The 25209-nt window shown below is 40.2% G+C and overlaps 1 protein-coding gene across 1 annotated transcript in view; it reads left to right on the top strand.

Moving 5' to 3' along the window:
• CAPZB (capping actin protein of muscle Z-line subunit beta) overlaps positions 1-25209 on the top strand; it is a 110192-nt gene that overhangs the window by 57625 nt on the left and 27358 nt on the right. Inside the window, exons 3-4 of the mRNA XM_084652027.1 lie at positions 2521-2642; positions 13349-13462. Of these exons, the coding sequence (XP_084508153.1) occupies positions 2521-2642; positions 13349-13462 (236 nt within the window). The remainder of the gene's footprint in view (positions 1-2520; positions 2643-13348; positions 13463-25209) is intronic.

Below are 25209 nucleotides of genomic sequence, written 5' to 3'. Positions count from 1 at the left end.
GTAGCTGAGTCTCCTAGCTTGAACCTTTGTATATCCCATATCGCAGAACTTGACCAAGGCACATGACTGCTGGGATTAAATACTCTGCCTGCTTATGGGGAGAGGTGATACAGTCCCATTGAGAGCATGGCAATTTCATAACCTCTAGGTAATTTGTACATGGTGCCCAGTAGAGCTTGTTGGATTTACTTCGTCCCCTGAATTTCTACAGGAAATTTATTTAAAAAGAAAAATGGAATCCATTTTGTGTTTAACTTGGCAAGCTACATAGATAAATCACCTAACTAAGGCCCCTACACCAAGCGGGCTTACAGCTGATCTTCTGTCTCCTACAGTAGCGAGCAGCTGCTGACACTCAGATCTAAAATTTAAGGAAATATCCTATAAGCCATTTAAATTCATTGGGAAACATTCTCTAATATAATGCTGCTATTTGAACCCTTGACTCAAATATCAAAAGCTAATAGGCAATAATATAGCTAAATAGCTCCCACAACTTCCATACGTTAGCTATGTCAAACCACAGATCCTTCGCAGTAGGAAAACAGGTGTTTGCTACAGCTGGGATTTTCAAAGCAGCTAGGTTCCCAACTCCCTTGGTTTCCTTTAAAAATCCCAGCCTACTTCTTTTAGGTGCATCTTTCAAAACTTTTTGAATCCTATGGGTAGCAGTTTGAAAGACACTTAGGTCAGCTAACTTTTAATGAAGTTTGAGCTAACTGTAAAATTCTAATACCTCTACAAATGGAAAAGCCAAGATGATTTCACATTATACGGGCAATATAGCATGATACTGCTAGAGCAAGTCATTCTTCTGTTACTTTATTTGCTTGCACTGCTGTTCTGTTATTCTTAAGGGCATGGGAAGCGTGTACTAACCCAACATGAATGTCATTATTTTCCTGTCAGTGCAGCAGCCGCAATGACACTTCCATTTACCATTTCATTGTCTATAGATGTCAACATAAGGTATTTTAAGACTTGCTGATGTCTTCCCTTCTAATGATTATAATACAGTACTATCAGAGCATACTAAAACATTGCAATCTTGGTTTAAAACCACTTCATGAATTTAATGTAGGTGCACCTAACTCCCCTCTCCACATATTGATACATGTTTTATATGACAGCCAAGACGGGTCTGATTTTTAACCTGTATAATCTCCTGTTGCTAATGTGCCTGTCAGCTTTTTTTTTTTTTTTTTTAAAGCCATTTGTTTGATCAATGTTTTAAATTTATCCTGTCTGGGATACTATCAGAAGATTACATGTAATTATCAGTTTACATAGTGATTTCATGCCAGCATGAAATTGCATATTTATATTTTAGCATTAATGTTCATTTAAGTGTGTACATAAGGGAGAAGAAATAATAGCAGAATCTTAAAACAAACACGCACCTCAGATCTCTCCAAACAACCAAAATCTTGTCTATTTTAATTATATGTGTGACACCAAACAGTATTTACATCTAAATGTTATCTTTTTGTCTGTCTTTTAAATTCTAGAACTCCCTCTTTTCCCCCCTGGTGAAATGAAAAATACACCAGTTGTGTTTAATAGTGGCTCTAGGAAGTGTTTTGATAGTTAGCCACCAGACTGAATATGGCACACTCTAGCGTGACAAATAGCTATTCTAAACTGTGTACAGGGGAGATGGAGTTGGTGTACTGAGGAAACTACTCGAGTGGGCAGATGCTATTCTAAATTTGGAAAAGCCTGCAGCAGAGGGAAGGTTGATATTGCTTGTGTGGCTCATGTCAGCTTTTGTGCTAGAGACCAGGGGAGAGAACTTGCTCGCTTACTTGTGCTGAGGCTTACACCAGCTTTGTGCTGCAAAATGTCATTACATCTTCCCTGCAGTATGTCAAAAATTCTTTGCCATGTTCTATTTAGATGTTGATTTGTTCATTTCTCCAGATAAAGCACAGGGTGGCAGCTGGGATTATGGATCCATTTAAAAGCTACCTGTGTAGCAGATATATTTTGATATTTTTTTATTAGCCAGCATACTAATGTTTGGCAGGCTGCCTGGAAAATATGCTAAACTCAACCCAGAGCAGGAGCCTCTGAAAAATAAGTCCTAGTGCATGGACAGCTTATTCTCTTAGCAGCTCTCTGGTTTCCACTCCATTATAAATATTTACCTTTATTCATCAGTTCTCAACAATCTCTTCACTGGTCTTTGTTGGCAAGAAACTAACACTGAGAATGTATGTATTTAAATTTAGTAGACCATACTAGTGGCTGGATAATGAAGTCTGAAATTATTTGAGGGGGGGGGGGGCAGAAAAGGGAGAAATAGGGTAGAAAAAATCATAAGTGCAACTTCTTGGGGGCAAGTTCAGAATAAATAGATTTTAGAAAACAATTTAGGCTTTTTTTTTAAACAGTGTGGAGGTGGGATATTAAGTGGTAAAGTTTAAAAGTTTGTCCACAAATCACACAACCTGTATTTAGTAGAGAAACCGACCCCTTTTAATCTTAATGTTTGCCCCCCTCATCTTCTTTTATTATTAGGTCCCAAGCCTCTGTGAAGATCTCCTGTCTTCTGTTGACCAGCCGTTGAAGATTGCTCGAGATAAAGTGGTGGGAAAGGACTATCTATTGTGTGACTACAACAGAGATGGAGACTCGTATAGGTGAGCTCATATCCCAGGAATGCAGCTGATCTCACGGAAGGATCGCAGTGCAAATCATTACTAAAAGACAGCATCACTTTCCCTTCCTCCTCTTGTTTTTGAGCAAAGCTGAGCTGAGATTGACCTCAACTTGCTAATGAAGAGCTTGATTCTGCCACCTTTGTTAGACAATACCTTACTATATAAGTAGTCCCAATAGAACCAGTGGAACCATGTAAGGTGTTGTCCAACACGAGTAAGAGTGTCAGAATCAATCCCTAACATCTCCTGCCCCTCTACTCAGCACTAGAAGACCACTGAGTTAATCTTCCAAGAACCTGGCAATATTGCCATTAGTCTGATATCTTTTGTGGGGGAGTGGGAGAGCCACTACATACTGTGTGGTAGGAATGAGACCCATTTTAGCACAGATGATGCACTAGGTTGGTTGCTTCTGAGTCACTGGAATCTATACTGTGGCCTTAGTTGATTCACTGAAGTTCGTGGGGCTGGTCACATGTTCAAGAATCTTGCTGAATTGGGATGGATGCGAAGGGGATTCCTCTGGGCTCTGTACTTTTTTATCATCCAGTTCTGTTTTAGAGGATTAACACCAGAGCTGGCCATCTAAGGGGACTCTACTTATGCTGTCTGTAGGTGATACATTGTGGTCTCCAGGATGGAAAATCTCTGGAGTAGAGGACCGTGGGAGAAATTGATGATGGCACTCAAAACAAAATAGTCTATTCTTACAGCTCTAGGTGAGCCTCCATCCTAGAAAGGAAACTTTGAATGGCATTTTCAAAGGGGACAAATGTTATTTGGGCACCTAACATTAATAGCTCACTTTGAAAATCCCACCCTAAGTTTTCAGTAGAGGAATACTGCTAAAAATATCTATTCCCCATAGCTAATGTGCATTGTGGACTAACTACTTAGATATTCCGTAATATGCAGAGGAGAGATTTGTGCAGAATGATTGTGCAGAAAACTCTCTTGTTTAGGAGGGTTTGTGATTATGACTTATACCCAGATCTGTGTACCCATACTGATCCAGGTTCTCCCCTCATTCATTTTGGGTTTTATTTTAATCTTTTTACAATTGTTCTTTAAATTTTGGTTTTAATGCTTTCAGATGAAGATCCTCTGCTCTAAATTTCAACCAGGAGTAAATGGTGCCAGCAGTACAAACCGGTGACTGGAGGGTCACAATGGAAATATTTGCAGAGCCTTAAATTGAAATTGTTTCCTTTCATCCAATACCTACTTCCTTCTAATGGTTGTAATAATAGTGGCATAGTCCCAAAGATTTTATTAAGAGACTCAACCTGTGCTCCAGAAAGTTTTGTGAATGTTAAATTGCCTACTGTTTACTCTTCTCTTACATGGGAGTACTAAACTACTACGTAATGGCCATAATTAATCTTTCTGTCCCAGGTTAGCAAAACAAAGCCCTTTTACCTCTGTCACTGAGTATGTATATATTCTGGGTTGTGATGAGAAAGGGTTCCATTCCAAGGTTCTGGCTTCCATTGTTACTTTAAAGTAACAGCTCACATTCTTTAGTGGTGACAACTGAAAATGTTTCGCAGTAGTTCAGGCATGCCTTGCTTAAAAAGTAACACGAAGAGGTGGCTTCCACTTACTTGCTTAGAATGGTCCAAGAATTCCATTCCAAGATGAACTTTCAGAAAACAGCCTTTTTTGGGGGGGAGCGGGGCGGGGATTGACTTTTCCCAAGAATGGACAGTGTATCTAGTGGTAGTAAGAGACTTGGAATCACAGGTTTTCTTCCAGTTTTGAGATTGACCTACTTTGAACAAATTAATTTTTGTGTCTGTTTATCCATTTATATGGAATTATAATCAGAGCCGTCCCTGGGGTACGGCGAATCGGGTCGACTGCTCCAGGCCCTGCTCTTTGGGGGGCCCGGCCAGCCAGTGTGATTGGCCGGTGCGGTTGGTCCTGGAAGTGATGGGTGGGTCCTGAAAGTGATGGATTTGTCACTTCTACCCCAGGCCCCCCTACGGAGGTCCCTGATTATAATACTAGGTCTTTCATAAGCACTTCAAGATCCATGTAAAGATGTGACATATATGCAAAGTATTATCCTAACTACAGATGATGGATGTGGAGAATATATTGAGGCCCTTTTATTTTGGGGGTTGAGGGGTGGAAGGGAGGTTGGGAAATTGCAGATTAGATGCGAAGTTGTGTAAGTAGCCTTGTCTGAATTGCAGAGGTTGCATAAATTGTAGTGAATTGTTTAGATGTTCTCTATGACAGGAAGCCAAGAAAGAAAGAACCTTCTAAGATGAAGTGTTCATTGGAGTTCCATGAGATATTGCTGCAACAGAGATGATATGCTCAGGCCAACAAAGAGGGTCTGGAAACTTTTGAAAAACTCCAGGATGTTAATTGGTTTCTGTATCCAAGTTGGTCAGTACCCAAAGTATGTTTGCATTTCCTTTGCCCAACTGGTACCCTAAGGAAGCTGGCTGAGGTCAGTATGGGCAGGGGGAGAACTAAAAGCCATGAGAGGAGGTTAGAGAAGCATTTCATTTCTAGATTGCTGACTGGAAGTGGTTACGTTCTGATGTTTGGCCTAAGTAAAGCAAGCTTGTAGTCTCTCCTCACTTCCAGAAGGAGACATTCCTATCCATTCAGGGCAACTGCACCTGTATTCCCCCTTTGTGGTTCACCAAGGACACCCACGGTAGACTCACAAATCCTTAACTGTCTCCTCTCTTGGCAGAGCCCTGTGTGTGTCTTCCTCCTGACCAGAGCTTTTCCAGGCTGTGTTTTATTCCCAGTAACTCAGGCTACCCAAACAGGCCAGTATCTGCACTTTGCTTTCTCTTAGAAGGCTATAAAACAACATGATTGCCAGTCATCATAAGTTACCACATAACCATAAACAAGCACGTTTCTTCTTAAGGTAAAGGCATTACAGAGAAATCCTATAAAAACAATAAGTTCCTATACACATGCCAAAAACTTACAAGAGGTCATCAGTCAGTCTTATGGGGCCTCAGTAGGCCAGAGTCTGTCCAACCATTCCCAGGAAGGATTGCTCATGCCCCCGCACTCATCCTTGGACAGAAGGTTCTGTCCATTTGCTGGATCAGAAAGAAGGCCCTGAGTCAGTTTAAACTTCAGCTATTTATCCAAAAGTCCTTTCTTTGTCTGTTGGTCTCTGGAGAATCCAGTTTGAACTAATGTATGTGAGCCAGTGGTGGTATATCTGTGGAGGTGTTAAAACCTAAGTGAATTTGCTTAATCACCTCCCACTGTTCTTTGCATCTGGAGGAGCTGTGGTCAACCTCCCCATGGAATTACATGCAATCTCTGGCCCACAGTGGTGTATAAAAATAGTACAGTAAAATCTCGCAAAGATGTTGCAGGAAATTGCTATATCTGTCATATGCCACACTGGCATCTTCTCTGGCAGCCTCAAAATAAAAGGGGATTAGATCATGGAGACTGCACTTCCCTATTCCCTCCAAGAGGTCCTTCCTCATCAGAGTTGATGCATGTTAGCAGGGCATATGGAAAGCTGGCAATGCTTGTTGTGCTGCATCTGTGCCATGGGTAGAGAACTTCAGTCTTCAAGATGCAGCCAAGCATCTTTCACTATCCCTAAAATTAAATGGGCACTGTTCACTTGAAAATGACACTTGTGTGACAATATTGTACCTGCTCCAATTACTTGAAAGACCTGAGATTTTGGTAACTGAAAGGCACTAGAGAAAAACATTTTTCTCCCCGTTATTTTGTGTGTGTTTAATTTGTGCATTTGGCAGTCCTTTCTACAAGGTCAACTTCATTATTTTCTCTGTATAATTACTCAGATTATCTCCCTTGCTGAAAAGATCCCTTTATAAATAACTAAAGTGGAGTAGAAAAAGAATTACAGTTTTTCTAAATGGATTTTTAGAAAAAACTTGAGACTTTAAAAAGTAATTTTAACTAATCGATATTCCATGTGACTAAAATTTTAATTAAATATGAAGAGGGAAATTAAAGTATCTTCTCCTTTTGGTGGTGATAGGGTTAGTGATTGGCTTTTTGTTTTGCTTATCCTATTGTGCTTCTGCTCTGGTAGCAGCTGCACATTCATATAGGCTTGTAGGCACTGATTTGCATTCTCCTGCAATGACAAAGGTGTCTGGGGGATATCAACTGGCACTGGAATCCAGAGCGTGAAGGCAGAGCTTTTTTGATATAAAACTTCAAGGTCTCTGACTTTCTCCACACACTTCCATCCTAAGTATGTTTGATCGTTTGCTTAAATGGAATCCTTATGGGGAGGCTGGTGCCAACAGCACAGTTTGAAACCTGTTAGCTGAAACAAAAAGCATTCTCTCTCAAGGAAATTAAAAGCCTGATTTTTGAAATCTAAGTGCTTTTGTCCATCTGTCTTTCTTCAAATAGTCTCCATTTAAGCTTTTAAATGTGTTCTGAGTGCTCTTCCACCAAAAACATTTTGGGTAGGGTTATGAATTTTTTTAGATAAAATTACTGCTGGCTCCAGCTGTAATAGGTTGAAAATGCCACGATCTACTAGCCAGAAAAAATGTAAGTTATAGGCTTCTCTTAAAAATTCCATTCCTGCAGTCTGCAAAAGAGATCTAATACTTGCAATTAAATCATACCCACCTGAAGGAAAATTGGAACACTTGCACAGAGATTGCCTGCTTCAGAGGCAAAATGAAGAGAATGTTGAAAGGCAGAAAATTAATTTTGTCCTGTCTTTTTAAATTTAAATGAAGCAGAGATACATGCTGCTTTTTCTTGCTCATATTTATTTGTGAAGTGTGTAAGTCCTAGGATATCTTTATGTAGTCATTTTATTTTTTTCATCTGGGAAGGTGAGTGAAATGAATAACTACCACTGCTACTTAGTGATGGTTACTGTTTTGCACGGGGCTCTGGTCACACACACATCCTCATTGGGCTGTGTGGCACAGGGGTCTGAAAAGGTGAAGCCTCTTTTGAAGAGTGGGGCCTTAATATTTATGAAGAATAAACAGAATATTTAGGAATCGGGAAGGAAGGGTTAATGGCCATGAAATAGCTAATCCATTATGTACAAGATTTCATGTTACAGGCTAACATCTGGAGAAAGAAGGCACAATTGATCTATAATAGATTGGGGTGCTTCTCCGTTCTAGGGCTGTATTTTATGATCAAGTATAAAGGTGAATGCAGGACAGTCTTCATTCTGTGGAATGTGTTGGTCTGGTTTAGTCCTTAGGCTGAGAGTCTAAGTGAACAATGTTACATAGAAATTCCAGGTGCCAAAAACTGGTTTTGCATCACAGATCTACAAATGTAGGATAAACACTTTTTTGCTGTCAGTGAAAATGTTATCAGTTTCACACTCACTAGTATCTTTGGTGTTACCCAACAAACAGCTGGGATGAAATGCATTGGGGAGTTTGCCATTCCTACAAAACAATCTTCAACCTTGACCCAGAAATGTGGATTACAATGGGCTATTCTGACCCAGTGATGCTAGGTGAGTTACAATTTGGACAGTTAGTTCTGATCAGATTTTGTTTGCAGGGAAATAGTCTATGGGCAAATTAATACTGCAGCATAGGAATCTATTGAATATAGACCTTTTGGATGATAGCAAGTCAGCCTCTAATATTTCTGTGCTGGTGCCTTTTCTTCCTGTTTGTTCCTATTTTTACAGTCTCTCTCGTGTCCATAAGCTTATGTAACATTTGGAAATAAAATGCTTTAGGACTTCTTGTTTATTGGCACTGCTTCTGTTTCTTGGATGAGATGAAAGCGCAGGCACTGGCCTTAGTCAAATTTTTAATTAGGAGTGTAGATAAAATTGTGTCTTATATATTGAAGGGGATAAAGAAGTTGAAACATCCATTCAGAGTTACAATTCCTTTATGGGCAAAGGTTTTGAAACATTTTCTTTTATTGGATGACATTGAACAAATCTTGTAGTAGGCGTGGGAGTAAACAATTCTTTAAATTTAGGACCTTTCTGACCCTCAGCTCTGCAAGAGAAGAGTTAAGTTCAGATTATTTTTAGCAATATTGGGTAACTCGTGTTTTAGGCAGGTTAAATAACTCTAACTGGAGGAATTGTATCTTGTTTAATCATTTGCCATGCTAATGCTTGTAGGTAGAGCCGAAGTGTTACTATTCCCATATCACAACATAATTAGGTTCAAAGGGAGCAGGTAACAAAAGCCCACCTGTAAGTATGAAAAAGGTGACCTTAAAAGAGAGTTAGATGTTTGGAAGGATGGAGAGAAACATGGAAAATTACTAACGGATCATAGGAGCAGCAAGGGGGGAATCTGCTCAACATTGTAGATATCTATGCTCAAGTACCAGGTGTATGGGGAATAAGCAGAAAGAACTGGAAGTATTAGTACATAATATCATGACTTAATTGGCATGGCAGAGACTTGGTGGGATAAGTCTCATGGCTGGAATATTGGTATAAAGGAGCATAGCTTGTTCAGGAAGGACAGGCAGGGTAAAAGGAGAGGAGGTGTTTGTACCTCAAAAGTATACATTTGTTCTGAGGTTGAGAAGGAGATGGGAGGCAGACAAGTTGAGTCTCTAAGTAAGGATAATGGGGGTAAGAAATAGGGATGATATCTATAGTAGACTGCTACCATCACCACCAAATTGGAAGTAGAGTTGGATGAGGCATTTCTAGAATAAATAACAGAAATATCCAAAACACAAGACCTGGTAGTAAAGGGGGACTTTACTTTACTTTTTTCTAACAGCTGTCTGGCTAGTTAATAATATGTCAAAACATAAAATTTCCAATAAGTTCTTGGAATGTATTAGGGACAACTTTTTTGGAATAGGTAACCAGGGGGACAGCCATTTTAGACTTGACTCTGACCAACAGGAAGGGCCTGGGAAGTAATTGTCCCACCCTACTCAGTATGGGTGAGGCCTCAACTGGAGTACTGTGTCCAGTTCTGACCACCAAACTTTAAGAAAAATGTAGACAAATTGGAGAGAATCCAGGGGAGAGCAACAAAATGATAAAAGGTTTAGAAAACCTGACCTATAAGGAAAGATTTAAAAAACTAGGCATGTTTAGTCTTGAGAAAAGACTACTGAGCAGGGGGATCTGATAAGTCTTTAAGTATGTTAAGGGCTGTTATAGAGGATGGTGATCAGATGTTCTCCATGTCCGATGAAGATGGGGCAAGAAACAGTGAGCTTAATCTGCAGCAAGGGAGCTCTTGGATTAAGGAAAGACTTTCTAACTTTAAGGATAGTTAAACTCTGGAATAGGCTTCCAAGGGAGGGTGTGGATGGAGGTTGTCAGTGGATGTTTTAAAAAACAGGTTGGACAAACACTTGCCAAGGATGTTTTAGGTTTACTTGGTTCTGACGCGCCACAGAGTGCTAGACTTGATGGCTTCTCAAGGTCCCTTCCAGCCCTAAATTTCTATGATTCTATGCTGCATAGCTTCTATTTGGACGAGCAAGACCCCTTACTTCCTTGGATAATTATAACTTAGTAAGGTTAATCCTATGTTGTTTCTTTCGCCACAAAAATTGTTTGATAACTTGATCCAGGAATTTTTATAATGGGGAAGGTTTGTAAGTAGCAGTCTTGCTGATAAGTTCATTTTAACTAAATGAACACTGCCCCATAATGAAGGCTGGAGACGCTGGTTGTTTATCAGGTCAGTCTGAATTTTGTTGAGTAGTGGTGGAGTGTTTAAAGATATTGTTTAGATTTACTGATATTACTCCTCGACATAAAAACTCTATAGGTGCCCATCATAACTGAAAATATTTTATTAGTGTCTGATTTTGTAAGGGTGCAGTTTTCAGTTAATTTTAAGACCACCCAGCTTCCCAAAAGAAAGGAGTTAGATCTCTTTTCCAGGGTGGAGAGGTTGAGTATGTTAGCAAGTTGTCCAGCAAAAGTAAAACTTCATGTTTCCAATTTTGACTCCTGCAATAGATTAGGTGATGGAAATGGGGATAGCCATGGGTTCAGAGGCCAATGTTTATAATAGGGGATAGGCAGCCTTGTGTGTTTCCTCGTGCCAGCTTAAAGGGCTCTGAATATATTAGACAATGTGGTTGCAGTTGGCATTTGATTGATTCATGCACAAAATTTGGATCCCAAACTGAGCACTTCTAAGATTACAACGAAAAAGACCAAGAAAATGCTGTCATGTGCCATCTGAAGCAAGAGTTGGAATGGGTGCATCACTTTTGGCATTGTATATTGTTGCTATATTAAAACTAGATTAATCAGTATGTTTAATAAATGTTGGGAAAAGAGAAGTCAAAATGCTGGGAGACACCATAGTAAGAACGTTCTGTATGTGAATGAAGGAGATGGTAAGGTAAGTGCATAGTTCCAGGTTTTGTTGCCTGAAGAGTAGATGGTTGGGTTTTTGTTTGGAATAACTGTACATTTTGTGTAAATAGTTGGTGTGGTAAGAAAACTTCCTATAAAAACTGAAGGAGTAGCCATATGAACCTGCTTGGATAGGTTAATTGCATATTAGATTTTGTTCAGAGCACTGCTGTCTTTTACACTTGGATACTTTCTGCTGATTTGAGGAATGTTTCACTTCAGTTGGAACTTTTGGATGTCAGAACTATGCTTCTCTTCAGAAGTATATAGCAGACAAACTCAGAAATGCTATCTTGTTTAGTAGTTTTACCCAGTATATTTGAGTTTTTAGCAGTTTCTTAAGAATGCCCACCTACTTCTTTGGATGCCTTTGATAATCCTTTATAAATAAAGACCCATCAGTTATCCCAGATCAAATCAAATAACCCAGTGATAACCCAAGAAAAATTGATCAACCTCCCCACAAAGTCACCAACCTTCACTAACCTTCCTTGACTGAGTCTATAAATTTGTTAGGTTTCAGATTATAAGTCAGACAGCATTTTACCATGTTCACTTCTGCAGTAGCTGCTTTCTACATGTTCCTAGGGCTCTGAGGACCTAATTCTCACAGCTGGTCCTAGTAAAACATTTGTCCACCTCACAGGTGATCGCCTGACCTCTTTTCACCCAATAAACAATTGTTTGGAAACTGGAATATTTGATCCAGTCTGTTATGAAGGGCAAAACAACTGTTGATGGGAAAAGGTGTTCAGTGTCCATGTTAAGTAATGCATAATTGATTGTTGGAGAGGAGGGGGCTGCAGGGACATGTCTCGTCAACACTGGTTTCCTGATCACTGGTTCCCTTTCACCTGGGGGAGTAGCAAAATGTCATCTGGAACTGCAGAAAGACAACTTACTTTTCAGGACTTAGGTGCTTTGAAAAAAAGATGGGTGGGGGCAGCGTTTAGGAACAGAGGCTGCAACTATGAACAAACAGCATATATATATTATATGAATGCTGCAGACTGTATGGGATACTTGCAGGTTGCACTGGGTGCAGGTTCTATTTTATTCATTCCTCCAGAGGGTGCATGATAGAGGCTGATGTCCTGATTGAAACTCTCTGATGCTGTCTGGTTTGAGATTTTAGATCTATATTTGTACTGTCTTACGTGTGCGTTTGTTTCACTTATGAATGCCACAAGGCCTGTGCTTTTGGGGGTGGGGAATGCTTGTTTTGTGTATTTAATCTTTCTGACTTGACAGAATTATCTGGTAAACAAGTAATACAGTCTTGTAACATTCACTAAAGCAGCTAAGTTTTCTTTTTTTTTAAATGGGAAATTGCTGCCTGAAAAGTCTTTCTGTGGCTGGATGTGACACAATGACTTGACTCTTCCTAGTGTCTCACCTGTTGAGCCAAATCCAGCAGAGAGGAGTAGGAGGGGAGTGAAATGTGGTGGAAGCAGAGGCCAGAGGGGAACAGACTATTCTTTGTGCTTTGCGTTAAACAGATGTCAAGCTAGACACCTCTTAGAGAAATTAATAACAAATGGCAGTTACTGAAGGAAAAGGCCCTTGCATATGGACTACAATAAATCTGATGTGTGTTAGCAGGCTGGAGCATTTTTAAAAAGCACCTTTGCAAAGGCTAGGGATACCTTTTTAAACTAGCAATGGTTATACGCAGCTTGATTGTTCACAGGGGAAATGCAAAGGAGAATGTGGGCTTATAAAATGGGAATTCTAAAATTCTCAGAGGCAGGCACAAGGCTCCATCAACCCTTTAATACCAAGCATTTCACTGAGAGCACGCAATCTCTGCCACCTGCAGAAATTCATTAAAAAACCTGCAGTTTTACAAATCCTGTTAATTCTTGCTTAACGTTTAAATGTTTTCCTGATGGTTGCACAAAAATAGTAGTGTGTTTTATAAAACCAGTTAGTGGAAGAGAACGTGAATCTTATTTGTAGGCTATAATATTGACTCAAATCCTGACAAATCTCATGGTGTTCAAAAACTCCCAAATAAACACACAACACTTCCAAAGAGCCACTACTGAAAATTACTCAGACTTGAAAAAACACACCAAGCCCCAAACATGACTGCACATATACTGGTAACAAAAGACAAGAGGTGATCCATAGGAAAAGTTAGAAGCTATTTAGAAGATTTAGGAATCTGGGTCCCCTTTCTATCAGTGTTCAGAAATGGCTGTTTATGATCCAGTTCTGACAGATTAATGGTTCTTGTTGCAAGTTCAAACATCTGTGGTTTGAGCCTACACTTCTCAAAGCCTTTCAGAGTTGACTTAATTATCTAAGTTTCTTTTTTTTTCTTCCCCTCTTTGCCTCCCCACAGATCACCATGGAGTAACAAATACGATCCTCCTCTAGAAGACGGTGCCATGCCATCCGCTCGCCTGCGCAAGCTGGAGGTGGAAGCCAACAATGCCTTTGACCAGTACAGAGACTTGTAGGTCAATTCTACCATGTAGAAACCTCTGCTTTCTTTGCTTCCATCATTTACATATCTTGAATCTAGGAAATACGTTCACTAGCAGCCTTTGAGAGTGTGTATTGAAGGTAGAAGGGCACACAAAGGCTTATTGACTGTCGATATATTTTATCCATTTGTAACATTAGTAGAGTAAGGAGTGATCAAACATTTCAACTATTACTGAAGCCAAGCTCTGAAGGGGATACCGGGGCAGAATTCTTTCCTGGCACACCTGCATTTCTTTTTCTAACTGCAGTCCTACCCTGGAATGACCTGTGTTCTTATTTGTCTTGATCAGGTTCAGTCTTAAGCCATCTGCTCTTCCTCTTTCTCCCAGCCCTCCAAAACTGAGTCCTCTGGAAAAAAAACCAATCCCAACAGCAGAGAGTAAATTTTAAAGAGACTTGAAGTGACTTGTACATCCATTTGTAAAACAATATTTGCAGGCATACTGAAATATATTCAGTTGTGTGGGTTTTTTTTTTTAAACTTTGCTGTTTGTGCAAGGATCATTCAGAAAGACTTGTATCCAAACGGTCAGGTGCTCCTTTTTCGCATCAGTAGAGACAGAATTCCATTAAAAACTTTGAAACAAAGTAGAATACCCTGTTTTCTGGACTCCAGCAGGCTAGACTGGCTAATTCTCCATTACTTTCCATTCCACGTGCCTGGAAAGTGGGAATTACCAGATCATATGTAGAAAAACTATTGTCGGGGGACAGTTTAGCAGTAGTAAATTGACAGTCTCTCTAAGGTTTTAGTGGCAACATTTCTAAATCGCTTTTCTTACTGAATAACTTTTTTGAAAGCTGAGGCTGGACTGGGTTTTAACTCCCCTTTCATCATAGGGCCTGATTTATTATCAGATTTAGCAAGGGGTTTGTATAGTCCATGGTCTCTTAGTCACTGCTGGGATGTAAATAGTAATTCTATTAATTTCACCGTGCACGCATAGATAGTAGACTGAAATATAAATGCTATATTATTGGAGATTTCTAACTACTATAAAAAGTATGTGAGCAAATGTCAATGACTTATGGACGTGTTACCAGAAGCCAGTGATAAAAACACAGCCTTAGTTACTTACCATGGTTAATATTTAGACTATTCAGGCACTAACAAATACAGGCAAAAAGTAAAGATTTTTAGTTCTTGACCACTTCCTTTCTTTTGTTCATCTGACCTGCTATCAATGTTTCTCTGGCAAAATATTGAATCTTGGTGCTTTTAAAAAAGGGTAGCCTTCTGTAGAATACCACTGAGATTCTCAAATCTGTGTTTTGACTTCATGTTCTGTAACACTTTTATATTACACACACACATATCAAAAGAATGTTATAGTTACAAAGTTAAGCACTCAAAAGTTAGGAAATGCCAGAATTAAGGTTGACCGTGCAACTTAAATTCAGTCCACTTGTGCGTTATGATACAATCTTTAATTACGTGATCACAAACTATTTTCCTCTCCCCGTGTCCTTGTCTGATCTCTGTTGCCCCTTCCCCACATTGGCCAGTTTCCCCTCACTCTTTGCCCAGCCAGTCCTAGTCTACATCCCTGTCTCCTAAACTCCTGGTCCTAGTCTACTCCCTCTATTGCTGCCCCACCCTGCTCAAATTCTTGTCCCCTCTGCATTCCAGTCTGCCTGGGTGGCAGTAGGGGAAGCATTGAGAGCACGCTCATTGCTCTCATTTCTATTACCCCAGCACCACAGCGATCCTCAGTAGTTGAGAGCAACAGTTGCAGCAAAAGTCCGGCTCTCAGCCCCTCCAGCGAGCTTGGAGGATATCTTCAGAGAATTTAGCTGCCAAACTTCTTAACAAGTCTTTGCTGAGCATGTGCAAACTGAAAATTTTCTGAGGCTTATCATCTGTGCAAGTTGGGGCCTTTTTCTAGAGGGATAACAAAGGGCACATCCCTGACATACAGGCAAACCCCTTCCAAATTTCAAGTTCCTGCTCTAAAGTATTGTAGTGCTAGTTTCTCAAACATAATGGTTGCAAAAAAATTTTTTTAATGTGGGTAAAGCCATGTATTTTTCCCTAATTTTGTTCTTGGAAATGGCTAAACCATTTTTTTCTGAAACTTAAAATAAACACTATCTGCTTGAGACAAACCACTTTGCATGTGAAACTTCAGCCAGAAAGGTTAGTTTGGTAAGTTATTAGCAAGTGAAAGTAGGGTCTTATAATGGGAAGTATTGGGAAGCCTTAACTAGAGATGTTGCTATCTGTGCTTCCTGTAATGCACTATGTAGGCCATGACTGTACTCAGTTAAAATGAAAGATCATAAAGTCTGCACTTATTATGCTGTATCTGTGTATACAGTGCTATTTAGGTAAGTGTGACCTATCAAACTCTTTATTCATCAAGAGGACTCTGAGAGCATAACCATGAAGAACACTACAGTAATTTGTGATACCAAAGTCTTTGAATTAATTGTCCATTGGAACGACATTGCACGGAAAATGTATCTCTGCCCCCTGTAGTTTAAGTCTGAAGGGAGGAGAATGTTTTTAGTTACTTTAAACATAGATTATCAAGTCTGAACAGCTCTCATTATTGGATGCTTGGGATTATCCCCACTGATTCAACCAATCATTTTAGTTAGCTAGTTCCATTGCATATTGCAGTGCTGCAGGTTAAATGCAATGATACTCAATCATAGTCACTCTCGGGAAATAACACGATGTAACACAGCTGTTACAGTTTGACTAGCTAGTATTGGATTTAAGTACACATCACGAAGTGTCATGCCCATCATTCATATGGGGAAACTGAGGCCAATCATGCTCTTTTACAGGGAGTATTCAGTATGCGCATGAAATTGGAAATAACTAACCACATTTCTCTTCATGTATATTTAATTAAAAAAAAACAGCTTCAAGAATTTTACTGCTTGAGTTGAAGGTACTTCAGCCATGCATCCCAGCAGCCAAGATTAAAACTGTAACTGCATCCATAGTTTTATTACTACACTTAACTTGATATGAAAGCAAGTTGTGACTTAACATTGTTGAAAATAGATGCTGTTAATTACTTACTAAAATATTTAAGGACTCTAGTAATCCACTGATCATGTTTTTCCAGCAAAGAGAAGTCTCTAGTCGCTGACCAGATCCTAAAAAGATGAAAATGAATTGGTCTGTGGAACTAAGGTGGTCCTAATTGTACCCTTGTCTCATCAGATGGATTTACTACCTTTCAAAACAAGTTTAATCTGCAGGAAGCAACACACAACACAGATTTCTTTAATATTTAGGTGAACCGTCCTGCAACAGGTTTGGAGTGTGGTACAACATAATCTACAGAAGTAAAAAAATTGATGAAAGGAAATTGCATTCAAAGTTAATCTTTCAGTTTGGCAGGCCAACTTTTAGAGAGGCTTCGTTATTAGAGGGGATGTGTGAGGCATTCCTTACGCAGACTTCTTTCTTATGTCATCAGTCAGAAACGACTGAGACACTACACACTGACATGCAGAGCAGTCAGAGTAAATAAGAGTGGCTGTGAAGGCAGGACTCTTTTTGGAACTTTATGATCATCTCAGAAGTGCACTGATGGAAGAAAAGTATGGCTTCTATTTTCCTGAATTATGCAAAAATTCCTTTATGCCTAGGGAGAATTTTCAAACAGGGACCGGGAAACGTGACCATTGTAAATGTTCATTATGCCTGAAATTGGAATTGTTTTTTTTAGCTGAAGCAGGCATGGAGAGATGTCAACAGCATAGGTAGTTTGTTACAGTAGTCCTTGAGTCTGAATTTTCCTTAAACACACAGCTGGGTTTGGCTGTTAGCAATCCACGATTGCTCTGACTTTAAAAAATGCATAACTAAAAATTAATATTTCTGATCAGCGTTCACAGATCCTGCTGGCCACCAAACAGGTCCTGCCAACATGTTCCTAGTCATGGCAGATTGACTGGAGCTTTTTAAAAAACAGCCTCTTGTCTGTCTTCAGTTGCATATGACTTTAGCAGCTGATGTGAACAATACATACTACTGGAAAACTCGGGATTTCAAGCTTTCAGATAGAATAAATACTGCTTCTGACTCCAGCAGTTACCACTGTAACAGCTGCTGAAATCATGGGAATTTAAGTGTGGGGAGAGCTGAAAGGGGAAAGCAATATGATAGGACGCGGTGATGCAGTTCTGATGGTCTGGTATAGTTGGGGAAAAAAATGCTGCACACGTATGAGAAAACCAGAAGTAGCTCTGATTCTTGAAGTACCTGACTGAAGGTGTCACTGGTCCCTCTGGTTTGGCAGTGCTTTTTTGTGGCATTGGTCAAGTCCTGAATGGTGCAGCAGTTCCAATACACTGGGCGAGTGTGATTATACATTCCCAGTAAAAGGCAGACCCCTCCCAACGCTGTAAAATGTCTCAAACCAGGTTTGGAATTATTGTGTGTTAATCTAGAAACCTGAATAGGTTGCTGACTGTCTTAGTGCTGTCTTATATTGAAGTGACACAGCCTCTCTTGCGTGTGGGGAAAAAAAAAGGGGGGGGGAAATTCATGTTCTAAAGGAACCACACCTTAGTAATACTTTTCAAGTTGCAGGAAATATACAAAAATGCTTTGAATGATGCTCTAGAAACTCATTTTCACCACTTCAGAATGTCTGTTACATTGAACAGACAGGTTCTCTGTTCAAGTGATACAACTTTTAGCCACGCTTTGTGTGGCAAACTTAAAAACAAAAAACAAAAACCACACTTGTGAAGGTATCTTGCGTTGCTTGCACTGTTATGCTTGTCTTCTGCATTGCAGATGATGAGAAGGGAACCCCAGAACTTCCTTGATGACAGCAATGCCTCTGGGATTGTTAGAGCAGATGCTGAGTGTATTGCAACAGTCATTCAACAGGCAAGGGTAAACATCTCCCTCTTCCTCCAGTTTAGAGGATATTTTATATGCAGTACTTGAAAGTGCAGCCTGAAACAGTTGTGCTGTTATGTTTATGCCAGAGGGGTAACAGACATGTTACCAACAGCTAATATAAAATTTAAACATCAAGTATAATTTCTGAACTTAAAAAAAAAAAAAAATTGAGAGAAGAATTTTAATGAGAACTCCAGGCTCTAGTATATATTTCCCCAGGCAGTTAAGGTCTTCCATAGTGAGGGTTCATCTTGGGGTTTGCACAAGCACTTTGGGACTTCGTTGCTTTATCTTAACTCCAGCACTTTCCTTTGATGATTAGTTTTAGGTACCTCTTGCTCACAGTTCTCAAGGTAACGTAAGTTGTTTGGTCATTTGTCATAGCCCTCAATGACAGTAAGATGCTGCAATGCACTTGTTCATCATGGCAACATAGATCAATTGTGTAGATGACTTAAAACAGCAAAACTACTTATATTGCAAATCCCACCAGAGATGCTGCTAGCATACCAGGAAGCACAGATTAGAAGACTCTTGTAGAGCTCTCTCTCTGATGTTGAATGATAATTTAAAATTGGGAACCATATTGTCTTCTCCTAGTGCTTTCTGAATTTGAATTCTGGGTTAGATCTGTCATCTTCGAATAATCTGAGTTTTGAAGTTGTATCATTAGTAAGCAGTTGTCTGGAATTATTGCTGTCAGACAATGTAGTAGGCTTGACTGCACGCCAGTCAGTCTGGGAGATTGCAGGCAAGAATAATAGGTTGGATGAAAGCAAAGCTCTTCTTGACCAGGCCCAAAGTAATGCTAAGACCTCGGTTCTCAGAGTTCGTTCCATATGGCATATGCTTTATTTCCTGGTTTTAAAAGATTTCGGACAGATTGTTCCAATGTCATTTCTCAGGGTGGAAGAGAAATATATGCATCTCTTGAAGAATTGAGTGCTTTTGTGAGCAGGTTCTTTTTCAAATACAGGCAATAGGATGTAGAGTTCAGACTCTCCCCTTTCCTGAGGTTTGGTTTTTATTAATTTAAATTAACAATAATACTGCATGAAGTTCAGCTCAGACTTTGTTTAAAGAATTGGCTGCTCTTAAGGTTCTCGGCAGACTGCTCAGCCTACACCTTAGATCCTCTAGAATACTGTTCTAACCCTTTATATGCAGGTGCGGAACAAGTCACCTACATGAATGAACCATCAGAACCGATGTAGCAAGTGGTGATACTATTTGGGAAGTGCTTCAGGAAAACAGTGTTAGGGCTTTATATAAATAATCTGTTAGATAATCTGTTCTTATTTGTTCACTAATGTCAGAGTCTTAAATTTTGGTCTTCCATAGACTAATTATTGGCAATTCATTTGATGTCAGCAGTTTAATCTGAAAACATGTTGGATAAAGCTTGTATTACAAAATCATATAGAATTGCTTAGAATAGTAGAATCTTGAGCATTAAGATACTACGAGGTTGCAGAATATTCAGTCTATGTAGCCACTGCAGAATTGTTCATTACCATGTATACCTGGTGCCCTGTCCAATCTTTTTTAAATAATTCCATGGATTGCCCCATATCCCTTGTTGTGAAACAGTCTCCCAGTTTTTCTGTCAGTAAGCCTTCTTATTCCTGTTTAATCCTTCATAACTGCATATCATTACTTCATTCAGCCGTGCTAAACTCCTCTCTCCTTGCCAGTTATGACCTTACCCCGTTCCATTTGATTTTAATTTAAATTCTCACAGGACTCTTCAGACAGTTGTTGGTGCATGTTAATTTCACAAATCTATAAAATCCGGGAGAAACCAAGGGGGGAAAAGAGAACACTTTGCCAGGCAGGTAGGGTTGGGTTAACACTTGTGGAAACCAGAAGTGAATTCAACTTGAGTCTGAAGAAGTAAACTTGGTATTAATTCAATCCCTAGCAGATACATACCATACAATTAATAATCTTAAAACCATATATTTCACAGAAACGCAGATCTTTTGCTGAAATGGTAACTTTAGTTTTGATCTCTTGCTGCCAGATTTAACACTTATACTGCCTAAAGCTAATGCCCTAATATCCTTTTGTTCATTAGTTTATTACTCCCATATGCAGTCTAGCATCTCACCCAATTCGGTTAAATCCTTGACTCTCCACTTCCCAAACTGAGAAGAATATTCCTTCAAACATGTGGTTGTAATTTATTGCCTTTAACGGGCATATGTGTAATTGATTGAAATCAAAGCATAATGAGGACCAGTGAGTCTGGATACATGTACTGTAACTATTTTACATTCCACGTTCCTTTGTTTAGGGTTGGAGATAATCAATGCTTTAAGTAATCTAATCATCCCTTATTGTTAGGAAGAAGAGGCTTCTGAAGTGAATTAAAATAACTTCCCTGTGGAAAGATGCCTCTTGTCTGGCTTTTTTTAGAAAATGATTTCAGGAAGATGAGTCTTGGCAGCCTTTGGCTAGTTCAGTAACATGGGAGAAGTTTAAACGTTGACGTTCCATTTTAGGGAACCTCTTTGGTCGGTCTTGGGTTAAATAGGATCTATTAAGTCCTTGTTTGTGACAACTTGAAGATCACAAAGTGTTCTCATAGTCTTAATCATCTCATTTCTGAAAATGCACTGGCTGAGTAACACTTCATAGCGCCCGCTATCCTGTTGAATTGCAGGCTTGGTTAGTGTCCAAAATGGAGTAACTTATTCAAGCATTCAGTTTGTATTAACTGTGCTGCTGCCGATACTGCTGCCATAGAGATCTTAGATCATGGATTTACAGAGGCGCCCTCAGTATAGTAGACGTGGCCCAAGTGAAGTGCCCACTACTCTTGTCCTTCCAGCTTGAGGAAGAAGTGTTACAACCAAGTTCCCCTATACATATGATTTTACATAGATATAAAACTCCTAGTAGGTGGATTGAGGTGATTGTTGGTCAGAAACAGCAATGAAATTCCATTGACCTAGGTAAGCTGATATCGTACCGTTCTTTTTAGAGTCAACAGTGCAGCCTCTTTTTGCCTGTCGTTTTAATCACTTTGTATTGTACAGACTTCATTTGCTGAAGTCAAATAATAGTTCTCCTTGTTGTTTGACCGTGTGCATCAGCTCCTCTCTCTAAATCTCTACACTGGCTTTATACAAGTTTCTTGTAAACATCCTCAAAACTCTTCCCATTGCTTCTCATACACATTTATGTTATCCCGCTTTTCTACACCCACTTTGTTCTATTGATGATGCCAGCCCTAAGTTCCCTCTAAGCTGCACGGCTGCATAGCTGCGCAGCAGGCTATGAAGGGCTGCGCAGGCAGGGAGAGGCGCCTTTGTCCCTGTCAAAGCCCCAGGGCAGCCTGCACCCCAAATCCCTCATCCCTGGCTCCACCCCAGAGCCCTCAGCCAGAGGCCTCACCCTCCCTCACCTCTACCCGAGCCCCCTCCCGCACCCCAAACTCCTCATCCCCAGCCCCCCCACCCTTTGCCCCAGCCCTGAGCCCCCTCCCACATTCCGAACCCCTTGGTCACACACCACCTCCATATTGGTGCACATAATAAAATTGATTCTGCACATGGATATAAAAAATTAGAGGGAATATTGCCAGCCCTTGTGAACCTACTTGGTCAGCTTTTCACACATACATGGCTGTGCCTTTTTCCATGTTACCCCTATATGAGCTCATTTGCAGTGCTGCTACTAAGTTAGTGCCTCCTAAAGGCACTGCTCTGTTGTAAAGCCTATTGGGAAACTTGTTGAATGAAAATACTTAATGCATTCTGGGTGCTACCAGAAAGAAATACTAATATGCCACCACTTGCAACATTTTTACATGTGTGCTTAACCAGCTGAGTTTCCTGTATGAGGAGCAATCCTGATTCCACTAAGGAAATAGAGTATACCATGTGTTGGAGACATAATTAGTATTTAGTTTTTACATCAACCACCAGTACCGTGCACTGGAGGTGGGGGGGTACAATCACTGAAGCTCAGATTTCTCCAGCCTGCAGTGTAATTTTCAGCTCTTGAAGTGATTAGGCAGCTGTGAGCTCTTTATGTAAGAGTTCTGTCTGTGTTTAGATGTAAACCTAGTTTTCCCAAACTAAAAACCATGGAAAGCTTTGAAGTAACTTTATTACCATTAGCTCACTGTTCCTCATTAATGCTTACTAGCCCTTTGTGATGGCTTTCTCTTCAGGCATGATAGTTACTGTGGCTTTCACAGTGAGGGCTCTGCAGATTGAATCCAGATGTGTTTGTTATGCATCCCAGCACTAAGGAAACCTGAGATTTTCTATCCCACTGCTGGCTGGGGCTTTGCACAATAGGGTGTGACATCAGGATTATGTCACCCATGAGTCTTGCCTCTGGGTCCGACTGATAAGTACAAGATGACATCTCGTAAGACCAGCTTAAATCACCAAAATGCTAGTCACTTTAATGTTCAGATGCTTACAGAATTAAAAACAGGACAGTTATGCCAGCAAACTCTTCAGAGAGCATGCAGTTAGGGCCGAATCAGGGTCCCTTCCTTAACTTGCTTTTAGCCAGCTCAAAGCCTAATAAGAGACAGCTTTGCACTAGTCTGTGTAATTATGCAGGCTGGGATGAGTTTTTAAAAGGGGTGAGAGAGGAAAGCAAGATGAGCATACTGGGAAACATCATTCAGTTGCTGTTGACCTGATTCTTTTGCAGTGCTTCATTTTTGGTGCATCTATATGCAGAATTTCTTCTAAAGCACCTTTGAGCATTCTGACCATGCTCATCAGAGTTGTTCTCTCCCTTGGGTTCCCTTGCTGCACTATCCTTAGTGTCTTAAAATCTGAACACAAGAATTGGAGAAGTCCTGTTAGGTCATCCCTGCTGATGCAGCATTGGCCTCAGAGCACATGTTGCTAGCGTAGGTTTCAGTGTCCCAAGCAATGAAAGTTCTGCTACTTCCTTAAGAAACCATTTTATAGTGTCCTTCTTCACTATCAGGAAGTCTTTTGTAATATTCACACTAAATTTTCTATTTAACTTTCTCCAGTTCTTACTGGCTACCTCATTATCACACTGAAATCCTTTCTCTGGTATTTCAATCTTCAGTTATTTATGGGTTATTTTATATCCTCTTCCCCTCATGCCCCACCAGTCACCCTCTTAATCAAGATGTGTGCATTTACTTTTGATTTTTTTTCCCCTAAGCAAATGTATGCTTCCAGCCTCTCATCACTGTTAGAATTCAGAGAAAGAACCCATCAGTTTCTCTAACAATAGGCTTATTTCTGGTTGGTGTTCTGAGCTCCTCTCTCTTCAGCAGAATCTGTGTACATATTAATGTGCTAATCATTAATAAGACACTAACACTACCTAAGAAGTGACCTAATACCAGTCTGTGCATATGCCATTAGATACTTTCTTAAATCACGGTTATCTGTATTGTATGTGCTCTTTGCCAATTCTTGAGCCACATGTTCCTGTCCAAACCAATCTGAAATGATTTTTGAAGTAAGAATTTATAGCGCAAAATCAAATGTTTTACTGAACTCCACCTGAAATGGCACTTACTTTTTCTAATTTTGTGATAGTTACAAAAATTTTGATTCCTTAAGACAAACTTAATTTGCAAAAGACCATGCTGCCTGTTGAACATTACAGCTTTACCGTCTGTGTGGCTGGGATTTTAAAAAGAGCCTCAGGGAGTTGGATGCCTGATGTCCATCAGAATTCCAGACTCCCCTAGGCTCTTTTGAAAACCCAAGCTTAGATGTTTAGTGACTCTCACCCCTTAATACTGCTAGGTCCCTGTTCTTGAGCCACTTTAGAGTGCTTATCGCCATACATTTGTAGGTGCAGCTGGTCGTTTGATAATTCCAAAGCTCTTGACACCCCCTTCAAGACAATGTTTGGCCAGACAGATGCATCAGAACAAGATAGTGAGACTGATTAATGATAAACTTTCTGGCTCATATAGCTGTTTGTCTTATTGCTGAACATCTGCATCTGGGTTAGAGAATATACATGTATGCTCAGAATAGAGCAGTTTATTCTTAAAAGTACAAGGGGAGATTTTCAAAGGCACAGATTACGGTTCCTAACTCCATTTGAAAGTCAAGGTACACTGAGCTACAGGTCTGTACACAGTAAAAAGGAACTAGATCTGAAACTGGCCTTTGGACTATCTGATGGTTATGATCCAGACTGGGGAGCCTGGAGAGTGGTGGAGGCAGGAACCTAGAAAGTGGTGGAGGATACTTTCAGTTTAGGTTGAGTACTACACTGCCATTTGCACCTCTGAAAGCTCTCCCACAGCGTTTTAAAAGTATGCTGTGTTTTTAATGAATAAGTTGGTATCAGACTGTGAAGTAGGGTTTCCAGGTGCCTGGTTTTCAACCAGAAAGTCTGGTCAAAAAGGGGACCCCTAGCATGACCTGACACCAAAAGTTCAGTTACTCCGGGGGGGGGGGGGGAGGGAGGAGCCAGGGGCAGGGGGAGGAAGTGGCACAAAGCCATCAACCCATGTCAGCCCCTACTCAGCTAGGGCGGTCTCCTATCTGCATCTCGTGGGCAGGCAGGCTTGGTGTCAGGCTGCAGCTTTGGAGCAGAGGGAGCGGGGGTGGGAGGGTGAGCGATGGGGGAAGGGCGTGGGGGAGAGGGGAGTTTGGTTTTTAGCAATTAGAAAGTTGGCAACCCTACTTAAAAGGCTAACTCATCAGTGAATAATAGTCCTTCTTGTAACCTGACTGGCTAGAGTAAACTTGATGTATGAATTAATATGCCATACAATATCTGTGCCAAGCATGATTTCAGTACATTTAATGCCTCATGCACAAGAAATAGTTTATTTTAGGCCTCCCATCTTTTCTGCCAAATAT

The sequence above is a fragment of the Lepidochelys olivacea genome (assembly GCF_965140295.1).
Source record: "Lepidochelys olivacea isolate rLepOli2 genome assembly, chromosome: 18".
NCBI classification, from domain to species: domain Eukaryota; kingdom Metazoa; phylum Chordata; order Testudines; family Cheloniidae; genus Lepidochelys; species Lepidochelys olivacea.
The sequence above is the reverse complement of the archived record's forward strand: the minus strand, read 5'-3'. Positions and strand labels throughout refer to the sequence as shown.